At 40.2% G+C, this 13,440-nt stretch overlaps 2 protein-coding genes across 2 annotated transcripts; both read right to left on the bottom strand.

Annotated features, from left to right (window-relative positions):
- LOC146696843 (arrestin domain-containing protein 3-like) lies at positions 1 to 3,968 on the bottom strand. The gene is made up of 6 exons (XM_085475159.1): positions 3,654 to 3,968; positions 3,426 to 3,483; positions 3,198 to 3,345; positions 2,980 to 3,076; positions 2,645 to 2,901; positions 1 to 2,473 (listed from the first exon to the last, which is right to left on the bottom strand). Exons 1-6 carry the CDS (start codon positions 3,907 to 3,909, stop codon positions 2,336 to 2,338), a joined length of 954 nt encoding a protein of 317 aa, XP_085331285.1. The 5' UTR covers positions 3,910 to 3,968; the 3' UTR covers positions 1 to 2,335.
- A 1,215-nt stretch (positions 3,969 to 5,183) lies between these two features.
- Positions 5,184 to 11,190, bottom strand: LOC146696842 (arrestin domain-containing protein 3-like). Its single transcript, XM_085475158.1, has 6 exons — positions 10,935 to 11,190; positions 6,947 to 7,004; positions 6,716 to 6,863; positions 6,486 to 6,582; positions 6,149 to 6,405; positions 5,184 to 5,977 (listed from the first exon to the last, which is right to left on the bottom strand). Exons 1-6 carry the CDS (start codon positions 11,188 to 11,190, stop codon positions 5,843 to 5,845), a joined length of 951 nt encoding a protein of 316 aa, XP_085331284.1. The 3' UTR covers positions 5,184 to 5,842.
- Positions 11,191 to 13,440: the final 2,250 nt, after the last annotated feature.

Here is a 13,440-nt window from a genome sequence, read left to right as displayed (position 1 = left end):
TTTAATGGAAAAGGTAACACTCTTCCTAAATGTGTTAAAAGTGAGGCAAACAATGGAAAGTAGAACAACCTGCCCCCTAAATCTCTGACCACACTTACCACTTTTGTATGATGAAATGTACAAACACACAGAGGTGTGAGAAAACACATTGGTGCATCTCCCAAAGAGGCAGCAGTGGAAAACTATGAGCTCAGAGCAAAAACGGAAGGACATAAATAAATGCAAGCACTCACAATGACCGACCTGCTCTAACATGTGTAGATGAGTCAAAACGTTCTTTACAGTGTTTTTATTCTGAGTCTAAACTCTTGTGCAGTTCTCTGTTACCTATCGTAGCTACTTTTGTGCTGGCGAGATGTTTTTTCCATGCTCGCTCGCTCGCTCTCTCCCTCCCCACGCCCCTGCTTGGTTAAATTGTGCATATAATGGCAGAGTGTTACTGACATGTTGTGTGCGGTAAAAATGGTCATCACCACTGTTCAAAGCTCTTAAAAGCAATATATCTCACCTTTATGCTACAATCTTCTTAAGTCCAGCATTTATCTATGGCAACTTGCTATACTATTGCTCAGGGCAAACCAATCTCTTCTCTCATCACACACAGCCAAAATGTGTTTGTCCCCCTGGATTCATCAAAAAATCCAATTAACCGTTTGCATTTTCATAATGTTTTAATATTCCAATTTGTTCCAATTCATCTTAGGAAATAACTGTTTTACCACAGAAGGCAACCGCTGATTTTCTACAATATATTAGAGGCTTTACTCTTGATTTTTTCAGCTTTGACTAATAAGTAATCATTATATTATAACCAAAAACCTTCTATAAAGCTTCTTTGTTTCATGTACATTACGATAACACATTACATTGCAGCTGCTGTGCAGGTTGAGGAATGACCCTCTATCCCTTTGATAGCACTGTGACACATACATCCAAGTTTAGACATTCACCTGGTGGCAGTTTATTCCTTTAACCATCCATCAAGTTATTTTATTGGATGTTATCAAGATGCTGTCATGCTATGATCACAGTGCTCAGAAACATCTAATTTTAATAATGAAAGCTCTCAGTTATAAGATTTTATCAGCAATTTTTCAAAACAAAAGCTTCCCATTGACAGTAATCAGATGTGAAAAGTGCTTCTGAGTCTGTTTCAGCTGACAGTGAAGGCATTGCAGTATAAAACAGTAAGTAGTTTAACAGAGACCATGTTGGTCATCACGAAAACCATAAGCTAGGAGTAATGCTAAGTGTTTTGCCTCAAGAATTTGATATGCCACCATACATAGAACAACATAAACAATTCAATATTTTTCAAAGTAAAGTGCAGCATACTCCTAAGGATAACACTGCTAAACAGACCTTTCACCTCAAATCTCTAAGCATAAACACAAATTATATGTGACATTGTTTTTTATATATATTTAAAACAACATACAATGCATTTACATTCCAGTTTTCAAAACACTGAAAAAACAAGCAAAATTATAATAACAAATATAAAAATGTGATCTATAATTAAAAACATGTCTGTTGTTAAACAAATTGTTATGTGGAGTATAGAGAGTAGAAGACTGACTAAAGGAAAATCACTTACTTCTCTTATTGTTTGTTCTGTCACTTCTTGTGTCTCTGGTTACCCTACTGATATCAAGAGGTGAAAACTGCTCAGTCACATGATTTAACCCCCAGTCCCATTTTTCAGGCCCTTTAAAAGTCACAGTTTTGGGGTACAGCTCTGATTACTTGGTATAGTATATGGCCAGCTACGTCTAAATAGGGTATAGGACATAGAAACTTTCTGCAACTGAACACATTCATGATTTGTCCAGTTAGTCTTATTTTCCCTCCAAAATATTAAATATTAAAAACACAGTTTTTGTATAACACATTTAATTCCTTTGTGGGACAACAGCTGGAAGGCCTCTTCTGTCCTGCCAGTTGATCATCAACAAGAAGGGGGCAGCTTTATGATTCTGCCTTCTGAACCCTGTTTAACCCATACCCAACTGTGACTTTTGAGGTGTCCCCTGCTATTAATATTTGGCCCATTCACTTACACTCACAGTGTTTCATTTTGATGCTGGTAAATGGACGTATATAATGGAGGTTGTTCCCCCTGTAGAAAAGTAGTCAGAGTAGGACCTGGATGTTGCATTAAAGGTGCTTTAAAAACTGGAGCTGAAATCCCCTGTGCAGTAGCACCGTGTGACCACTAGTTAGAATTGCCACTTGTTATATTATCATGCTGAGTAGCATCTGGGGTGGGGTAGTGACCTGACACTTTGGGCTCAGAGCCAAATCCAGTGTGGAAGGCAGGGGAAGCGAAGTTGCTTTAACTTGTGACCACAGTTGTCCCAGGTGGGTGAGGCCCCACAGCCTCACCAGGCTGAATGGCTGCACATCTGGAAGGAACGATGACCAGTGGAAACACCACCTCTGGGTCAAAGGCAAAGCTAATGTCCAGATACACCTGGGAAACAGTCAGAAATTGAGAAACTTGTAAAGAATTATTATTATCTGTTCTAATTAATACATAGTTGAGACACACATTTCCCGTGTAGCATATTTATTCACACATGTTTAGAAACAAAGCAGTTTTATTTCTGAGGGGATGTGATGTCACCAAGAAATTGTTTCATACCTTTATGTAATATTCAACTGAGATGATTTCACAGTTATGGATAGTGGAGATGGCATCATCAGGAATCTTCAACTGGCAGGAGACAGTTTGCTCTGAGTTTGGACTGATAGTTTCCCCGACCTCTTTGAACAGATTCATCACCCACTTCTTAGTAGACTCATTGCAGCGAAATACTGTTTTTTGTTCAAGTTTGAATTTGGGCCTCGTGTTCTTGGAAGAGGAGTTGCAGATTTTGGCAACAACAGATATAGTTTCACCTGTAAAAATCAAATCAGAACATTAAACTGCATTTTTAAATCTATCAACACTCGCTGCGCAGCGTGAAGTTACTGTACCTGGAGTGCAAACATTCCTGTCAGTGGTAGCAGACATTTGGACCCGTCCCTGGGAGAGCCCACCTATGTTTTTACTCACTGTACCAGATTGTGGATGCTATGACAGACCACATAGACAAACATGTTTACAATTTAATGCGTGTGATTTTTAATGTGAGTTTTTTCACAAAGCACTTTCCAAATATCACATTTATAGCACGTATCAGTGCAGTGTTTACCATCACTTCCCAAAACTGTTGAAACGTCTTGGAAATGAAGTTGATCTTCTTTTTAACTTTAGAAGGCCACCACCAGCTCCTGGACATCTTTGCTTCAAACATGTACACAATTTTTCCATATACCCCCTTGAAGGATGAAGGCATGCTCCTGTAAACAAAACCAGTGGGAAATGTATGCATTTGCCAAAGCATCGTATGACAGTATTAATAATTCAAATTCCCACTTACCCCTCTGGGATTTTGAGCCCGAACCTAAACGTGTGGACCCCTTTGGGAAGTACAGTGCCTGCAAGAAACGGTCAGCAAATGTCGGCTTTGTCACAGAGCTACAGTGATATACTTACAATTTACTGCTGATCATTGAAGCCAGGTTATATTCCTTAAATGTAGTGTTTTCTTTATGTCGGCTGCACAATTTAACCCTTGCATTCTTCCAAGTGTGTTAAAGCCTCTCACCTTTACCATTTCTTGCAATTAAGTACTCCTTCACTTTAAAACATCTCCTTTTTGCAGTGTGGGTAATCTGGAAATATCCTGTTCCTTCTGTCCATTCTGCCTTGACGTCTCCTTTGGCTTTTACAGAAAGGCTCTTAACTTTAACCTCTTTTGTCAGCCTGAAACTAACACTGCCCACTATAGTATCTCCTTCAGAATAACTACCGTCTTCGTTGATAGCTTCAAAGGTCACGTTTAAGTCCTTCATCGAGGACATTTCCGAGCTGAGTTGAAGACGATGCGTTTCTTAGCACCGATAGACCGATTTAAGGTGCATGACGGGAGGCTCCGCCTAAAGAGTGACATCGTGACTTATGATTTCAGATAATAACAAAAGTTAAGAGATGAGATGCTCCACGCATTGATTTAAGTATGATATACAGTATAATGAAACATTTGAAAACTTATTGCAATTTACGTAGTTTAGCAAATAGACTAGCCTACTGAATAGTGCTGAACATGAACTCGTTAAATCGAAGTCACGGTCGTACTGAAAGATTCATACATCTCGCTAAGAAGACTGTGTTTGTATATGATCGCTGACAAAAAATAAATAAATAACCATAACACTACTCAACAATCTGTTAATACTCCCTCCTGTAGTTTAGGGTACATGTAAATATGTCTTCAATAAAAATAAATAACGTGCTCGTTACATAAGAGCTTATTTACGTTATTGCTGCTCATTCAAGAATTGTAAGCAAGCATATAAGTGCAATTTCAACACCATAATGCACATCTAAAGTAAAACTTCACTGCAGAGTTTGGTCATCCACATTTGCAAGTCAAAAAATACGTAAATGAGGGAAAAGTAGGTTATACACTTGTGTGATTTGTGTGAGCAGCGTTACCATGTGTGCGTGCGGTTTGGTCGCTGCTCTGAACCCAGATGAACAACTTAAGTGAACACCGCTGCCTTTCCGAGAAACGGCTGTCTGTGCAATGTGAAAAAGAGGGAGAGGTGTATAAAAGTTTGTTTTTTTTTTAACACACCGTTTTTTAATCGGTAGCAGCTAAATAAAGGAAAGGCAACCAAGGAGTACAGAGACCAGAGTAGCGATTAGGAAAATGTATTTGCAATCAGATTAATAACAGAATAAATACATAAACCTCCTCAAAAACATTGACACCTAAATGGAGAGAGAAAGAAGCCATAATCGTCTCTCAGGGGAAGTACTTTATTTTTGAAACCGTCTCAGCAATACAGCATGAGTATTCTCAGCTTGTCCTATCTTCACCTGCCTCTCTGGTCTCCCTTGCCAACTTGTTCCTTGCTCTGCTTAGCCCTCTCTCTATCTGTGCTGCGTGTTCTTCTTCACTGGTGTTTACTGGGGTACTGTGTGTGTATTTATATTGTATTGTTGCCTCCTAATGATTCCTTAATCAGTCACCGACCTTTCACTGTGTCAGTTCTTCGAATAAGTCCAGTGAGTAAAGCTGCTAACAGAAAGGGATGGTAGCCAAAGAGTACAAAAACACAGTGTAGCAGTTAAAAACATTTGATTTATTTATAATTTCAGAAAAAGCCAAAGGCAGTTAAAAACAGCAAAAAATAAAATCAAGCTAGCAGTCCATTGTTGTACATTAAGTGCACAGGTGCAGGGGTCTTAAGACAAATGCTTTGGAACCCATCACAGCAACCAGTCTTTTAACTGTTGTGTCTCACTGGGGAATGCCTTCCCCATGCCCATGCCCATGCCACACCAGTTCCCCCAGCATCCGTCAGTTCTTTCCCTTTCTCTGCTGCTGGCACATCATCTTTTATACAGAGTAAGCAGGTGTTGATAATTGCTTTGTTTAGGAAACTGTAGTAGGAAGTCACAACTTTTCAAAATAAAAATATGCAAAATATATAAAAAGTTGCAACTATTACTGGACATTTCTATAATTAAACATGTCAGATTACTCTTTTAATTTACCCTGCATACACTCAATAAATGTCATTGTCCTGGGTCATTTTGACCCAGCATTCTTAGTTTTCTTGTGTTTTTGTATTTTGTTCATTATTTATTCCATGGTTCCTCGGTTGTTCAGTTTAGTTTATTAGATTTCCCCCCGTGTCTTTACCCCCTGTGTCCCCGTCCTGTATCTGTGAGTTCCTATGCCTAGTTTCTTTTCCTTGTGTTTTATTCCATGGTTTCCCCAGCTCGTTATGTCTGCGCCCTTTTCCCAGGTGGGTAAGCCCCCACAGCCTCACCAGGCTGAATGGCTGCAAATCTGGAAGGAACGATGACCAGTGAAAGCACCACCTCTGGGTCAACGGCAAAGCTAATGTCCAGATACACCTGGGAAACAGTCAGAGATTGAGAAACTTGTAAAGAATTATTATTATGTGTTCTAATTAATACATAGTTCAGACACACATTTCACATGTAGCATATTTATTCACACATGTTTACAAAAAATGCAGTTTTATTTCTGAGGGGATGTGATGTCACCAAGAAATTGTTTAATACCTTTATGTAATATTCAACTGAGATGATTTCACAGTTATGGATAGTGGAGATGGCATCATCAGGAATCTTCAACTGGCAGGAGACAGTTTGCTCTGAGTTTGGACTGACAGTGGCCCCGACCTCTTTGAACAGAATTATCAGTGAGTTCTTAGTGTGGTACTTGCTGCGGTACACTGTATTTTGTTCAAGCTTGAATTTGGGCCTCGTGTTCTTTGAAGAGGAGTTGCAGATTTTGGCAACAACAGATAAAGTTTCACCTGTCAAAATCAAATCAGAACATCGAACTGCATTTTTAAATCTATCAATATTTGCCGTGCAACTTGAACCTTTATTTTACCTGGAGTGCAAACATTCCTCTCAATGGTAGCAGACATTTGGACCCATCCCCGGGAGAGCCCACCTATGTTTTTACTCACTGTACCAGATTGTGGACTCTATGAAAAACCACATCGACAGAGAAGATTTTTATGATTTATTGCCTGTGATTTTTAATGTGATTTCTTTTATACCAAACACTTTTCATTTAGCACACGTTACATTTCTAACACTTATCAGTGCAGTGTTTACCATCCCTTCCCAAAACTGCTGAAATGTCTTGGAAATGAAGTTGATCTCTCGTTTAACTTTAGAAGGCCACCACCAGCTCTTGGATATCTTTGCTTCAAGCATGTACACAATTTTTCCATTTTCCCCCTTGAAGGATGAAGGCATGCTCCTGTAAAACAAAACCAGTGTGGAAAGTGTACATTTGCCAAAAAAAGAAGATAAAATGTTAATGAATATTAAATTCCCACTTACCCCTCTGGGAGTTTGAGCCTGAATTCAAAAGTGTGGACCCCTTTGGGAAGTGAAGTCCCTGCAAGATAAAGCTAAACACTTTTAAAAATGTCAGCTTCTTAAAAGACATACAACTATATTTACAGTTTACTGCTGATCATTAATATTTACATACATATTCTTTGAATGTAGTGTTTTGTTTATATCTGCAACACTATTCGAGTAACTACAAAATACAAGTTAACCCTTACATACAGTTCATATTTCATGCTTTCACAGTATTTAAGAGTCAAAACTGACCAAGGTCAAGAATGACCTCTTAAGTGTTTCCAACAAACTACACTACAGATAAATTTACAATCTATAAATAGCTTGTCTGACATTAATAAATGGATGATTAATCCTTAGTTAATGTTTCAGAGAGCAGGAAGAGTGTATTTTTTTAATGTTTTTTAACACTCATTTTTAGAGGAAAAACATTTGCTGTCACAGAATAGCATGTCATGTGTCATGTAAGACATGAAATTATAACAGTCATAATTAATTAAATATAAGTGAAAATGGGAAGACAGTACTGGAACTTTTGGAATTTATTATAACCATTTACAAACATTGCAACCATTAAAAATTGCCCTCACGTTTTATCATTAATTAAAAAATAATCACAACAAACATGCAGGTACAAAATGTGCTTCTTGGAAACTAGTCCGTGCATTTAAAGCAGTGTTAGGAATAATTGCATATTTGTGGTACTTGCATGTTTCCTCAGCTCCCTAAAATGGCATCCATAATCTTGTGAACCTACAAACTCTCTTTTCATCTGTCTTGAGATCAACAATTAGGACAGGACAATTAAAGTGTGGCCAGAGGGGACAGACGCAGTGCTCCAGGACAGATTTAAAAACACAGACTGGAATATGTTCACCCACACAGACCTGGACCAGTACGCCTCATCTGTACTGGATTACATCTCCGAAACCACAGACAGTGTCACCACCCAGAAACGGATCACCATGTACCCCAACCAGAAGCCTTGGATGAACCGGGATGTTCGTCTCCTCCTGAAGGCCCGCAACACCGCCTTTAGGTCAGGAGATGCACACGCCTACAGCACAGCCAGGGCTAATCTAAAGAAGGGCATCAAAAAAGCCAAACACCATTATAAAAAGAAGGTAGAAGAACACTTCTCCAACTCCAACCCCCGACGCATGTGGCAAGGACTCCAGACCATTACAGACTACAGGACCACCAAACCCTCCCCCGCATCCTCTGATGTCTCCTTCCTCAACGAGCTCAACAACTTTTATGCTCGTTTTGAGCGAGGGAACCCCACAACCACAACCAAAGCAGACATGACGCCAGACCACCAACCTATGACTGTCTCCCCCACCGATGTAGGAGCGGTGCTGAGCAGGATCAATGTCCACAAGGCTGCAGGTCCCGATGGCATCCCCGGGCGTGTTCTCAGAGCGTGTTCTGGGGAGCTTGCAGGAGTGCTCACAGACATATTCAATCTGTCCTTGGCCCACGCTGTGGTACCGGCCTGCTTCAAATCCACCTCCATCGTACCGATACCCAAAAACTCCAACCCATCTTGCCTCAATGACTACCGCCCAGTAGCACTCACCCCCATCATCACTAAGTGCTTAGAGCAGCTGGTCCTAGCACACTTCAAATCCTGTCTCCCCCCCACCCTGGACCCCCACCAATTCGCATACCGCCAGAACAGGAGCACAGAGGATGCAGTCTCCATCGCACTGCACTCTGTCCTCTCACACCTGGACAACAACAACACCTACGCCAGAATGCTGTTTATAGACTTCAGTTCAGTGTTCAATACAATCCACCCCTCACAACTCATCAGGAAACTGACAGACCTGGGCATCAGTTCCCTCATCTGCAAATGGTTACTGGACTTCCTGACCAACCGCCCCCAACATGTCCGGCTGGATAACCACTGCTCATCTACCATCACAATGAACACCGGTGTACCACAAGGCTGTGTGATGAGCCCTTTCCTCTACTCCCTCTTCACCCACGACTGCAGACCTGCTGATGGTTCCAACACCATCATTAAGTTTGCAGATGACACCACGGTGATTGGTCTCATCAGTGACAACGATGAGGCCGCCTACAGGGAGGAGGTGGATCGTCTGGCTGAGTGGTGCGACACAAACAACCTGCTGCTTAACACCGAGAAGACCAAGGAGCTCATCGTGGACTACAGGAGGAATGCTGACCCACATCCACCCATCCACATTAAGGGGACGGCTGTGGAGCGTGTGAGCAGCTTCAAGTTCCTGGGAGTCCACATCTCCGAGGATCTCACCTGGACGACCAACTGCTCCAAGCTGGTCAAGAAGGCTCACCAGCGCCTCTTCTTCTTGAGGACTCTGAGGAAGAACCACCTGTCCTCAGACATCCTGGTGAACTTCTATCGTTGCACCATCGAGAGCATCCTGACCAACTGTATAACAGTCTGGTACGGGAACTGCTCTGCCTCGGACCGGAAGGCGTTGCAGAGGGTCGTGAAAACTGCCCAGCGCATCGCCGGAGCACCACTTCCTGCCATAAAAGACATCTACAGGAAGCGGTGTCTGAAAAGGGCTGGGAAAATCATCAAAGACCCCAGTCACCCATCACACAGGAGCCTCCGGACTAAGACCACCAGGTACCGGAACAGCTTCTTCCCCACAGCTGTCAGACTCCTGAACTCTGCCTCCTGACATCTGACCCACGTTAAACTCATGGACTGAACATACACACCCCCACAATGGACAACTGTACCCTCAAACACATAATAATAACATGGAGTGAACCACCACTCACAACCACTAGCACTTTATATAGCCTCTGTAGAAACTATCTACACCCTCACTTATCTTAACTGCACTACTGTATAGCTCTGTGTAAATAATCATTCTGTACATTCAATAATCTTTAATCCTACAACTGTTTACAACTTGCATAGTTCCCATTTCTGTATAGCTGTATATCCCAGATTCTGTAAAGTTATTTATTTCATATTCTGTATATTTTTTCATATTTATATCCTGTTCATATCCTGTACATAGCTTGTACTCACTACAGCCTGTACATACTTAGTTATAGAATATTCACAACATACTTCATACCGTGTACATTATAACATACCATAATAGACCCATTTCTGTAATATACTTACATATCTATACTATTGCTAATATATATTGTAATATATCTATATCACTAAAGCACTTCTGGATGGATGCAAACTGCATTTCGTTGCCCTGTACCTGTGCATGTGCAATGACAATAAAGTTGAATTCTATTCTATTCTATTCTAACAAGCTCAGAATCAATTAATTTTATTGTGTTCATTTTTAGATTTTCTTTCAGAGTTGGTACTTGTGCTTGCAAGTGCAAGGCATGAGTACTAACAGATAGGCACATACCTTCATTTATGTAGTGCTTGTCTACTTTTATTGACTGCTAAAAGAGGTTTTGAGTACAAGTCAAATTGTAATCATGCATTCATACTGCACTTTATTCCTTACATTTCATCTTCCTCACATCCATGGCCAATTTAGAATAACCAGCTGTCCTAACACATGTGTCTTTGGGAGCAAGAAAACACAAAACATAACTTTTTTGGTTGTGGGCCAAATTATGGAGTGACTTCTCTTTTTACACCTTTATACTTTTTGCTGTTGTGATTGATGGATTTTATGATATTCAATTGTACTTTTTTACTACACTGTACTATTTTTATTTAAATTCAAAATGGATCAAATCTCAAAAAGGATGCATGGTTTAATCAGTTTTCATTAGTTTTCATTACTTGATATCTCACTTTATTTATTATAATTAACATTATTTTAATATTTAAACATTTTTGTTGTTCTTATTGTTTCAGTACAAATCTTTATTTCCATATACGCTTAACTTCATGGGCAACTGCTTTTATTATAAAATTCTACAAAAAACAACAACCTCGCCAGATTTTAAAGGTGAGAGTAAAACCTCTTACCTTTAAGTGTTACACCAATTAAGTAATCCTTCACTTTGAAATATCTCTTTTTTGAAGTGAAAGTCATTAGATAATCTCCTATGTCTTCTGTCCATTTTGTCTTTGCGTCTCCTTTGGCTTTTACGGTGAGGGTATTAATGCTGACATTTGTTGTCAGTTTGAAATTAACTGTGCCCACTATAGTATCTCCTTCAGAATAACTACCGTCTTCATTAGTCATTTCACAAGTCAAATAAAAGTCCTTTATCGAAGGCATTTCAGAGATGAGTGAAAAGCGATGTGTTTCTCATCACAGATAAACTGATTTATGGGGCATGACAGGAGGCTCCACCTAAAAATTAACATCATGACATCTGATTTGACCACATTTATTACGACATGAATTTAAGCTGCAACCTCATTTTGACCAAAATGTGTCACCTATTAGTTGCAGAAAAATCGGGACTGCTATGTGTTTGGGTGGAGAAGAAAAATATCTGGGTGAGACAAAGATCAGAGGTTTAGAGCACCTGTCACTGGTAACCCACAGGTGGCTTGTTTCAGTCCCTGTTTAGATAAAGATGTCTATCTCCAATACACTGGTTTTGTACAGTATATAATAACTGACAAATGAATAATCATAACATAACTCAATAGCTTCATAATTTCCCTGTCTTCTAGGTTACATGTAAATCTAATGTCTCCAAAGAAAGACAAGAATCCATCAAAGTGCTTATTATATAACAGTTTATTTGCATGTTTTTGGCTGCTTAATACAATGTGCAAAAGGTTATAAATGAAATTTCTGTCAGGGCTCTGTGTGCGGGCAGGCAGAGATGAGGATCCAAATGCAGGACTCGGAAAACGGAATGCAACTCAAAAACCTCAGCTTTATTGCTGGCAAGAAAACAAAACATGAAGTGAGGACTGAACACTGAGACCAAAAAACACACAGGCATAATCTGATGGTACGACATGACACTGGGTTGAGGACAACACAGGGCTAATATACACAGGGTGGTAATCAGGGAATGGGTAACAGAAGGGAGACACAGCTGGGGGAGATCAGGGCTAACGAGATGGGGGAGCTAAGCTGCACACACTAACATAAGACAAAGACTTTCACAATAAGACAGGAAACAAGAAACCACTAAACAAAGATGCAGACACGACACAGAGACAGACTAGACACTGAACAGAAACTGCAATACACATGAGAACCCAAAACCTAAGAACTGATACCTCACCAAGAATAACTGAAACAGATCTATAATGATAATAATAAAGAAAGCACCAGAACATCAGAAAATAATCCATAATGCAAAAATAGACCAAAATATAAGAAACTCAAAATGCTGGGTCAACACTGACCCAGAACCGTGACAATTTCAGCACCATAACGTACACCTAAAACAAAAATTCACTGCAGGGGCTGACCATCCTGATTGGGAATCAGAATCTGCGCAGACTAAGCAGGTTATACATTTGTGTGTGTGTGTGCGTGTGGGTGGGGTGGGGGGTGGGGTGTTTTGTTTTTTAAATTTAATTACATTTTTTCCCACTGCATAACCATGTAAATGTGTGGTTTGGTTGCTGCTCTAAACTCAATTGAACAGCTTAGATCAGGGGTGGGCAACTCCAGGCCTCGAGGGCCGGTGTCCTGCAGGTTTTAGATATCTCCTTGGTCCAACACAGCTGATTTAAATGGCTAAATTACCTCTTCGAGTCTTGAAGTTCTCCAGAAGCCTGATAATGAACTAATCATGTGATTCAGGTGCTTACACAGGGTGAAATCTAAAACCTGCAGGACATTGGCCCTTGTGGCCTGGAGTTGCTCACCCCTGGCTTAGATGAACACCTTTCTAAGAAACAGCTGTATGTGTAATGATAAAGAAGAGGAGAGGCCTAAACACGCCTAAATTCCTAAACATCAACACTAACTTCATAAGAAACTACACAGCCCAAATGTATGAAGTCATGCTGTAGCCCAGGTGACTGCCAATGACTGCTTGGATCAACAAAAAAGAAACAAAGACTGGATCAGAGAATGAAGCTTAAGCCAAAGGACTGAAACACTTACGGAGCCCCGCAAGGGACATAGGAGAAAAAAATTTACGCTGAACTTTTGCGAGATCTCGCAAAACAAACTCGGGATCTCGCAAAACTTTTGCGAGATCTCGCAAAACTTTTAGCCGCATCCCAAACTCGGGATCTCGCAAAAGTTTTGCGAGATCCCGAGTTAGTTTTGCGACATCTCGCAAAAGTTCAGCGTAAATTTTTTTCTCCTATGTCCCTTGCGGGGCTCCGTAAACACTGAAGCAAAAGAATATCTGTAAGAAAACAATTTCCGTATTTTTCTCATTTTTGTTCTGTCTGTTTGTTTGTTGCTGAAACGCTGTTAGTAGACATGTAGGAAAGAGTGGGCACCCTCATGATTCTATACTGGCTCAGCACCTAGCAAGCAAAGAAATTGAAAACTGGCTTCTGTTTTCTGATTGTGAATGTCATTACCATCATTACTTTGTTT

Source organism: Copadichromis virginalis, linkage group LG12 (genome assembly GCF_057382275.1).
Source record: "Copadichromis virginalis isolate Kocher_CV1m ecotype Utaka linkage group LG12, C_Virginalis_male_GT1.1, whole genome shotgun sequence".
Lineage (NCBI taxonomy): Eukaryota > Metazoa > Chordata > Actinopteri > Cichliformes > Cichlidae > Copadichromis > Copadichromis virginalis.
The sequence above is the reverse complement of the archived record's forward strand: the minus strand, read 5'-3'. Positions and strand labels throughout refer to the sequence as shown.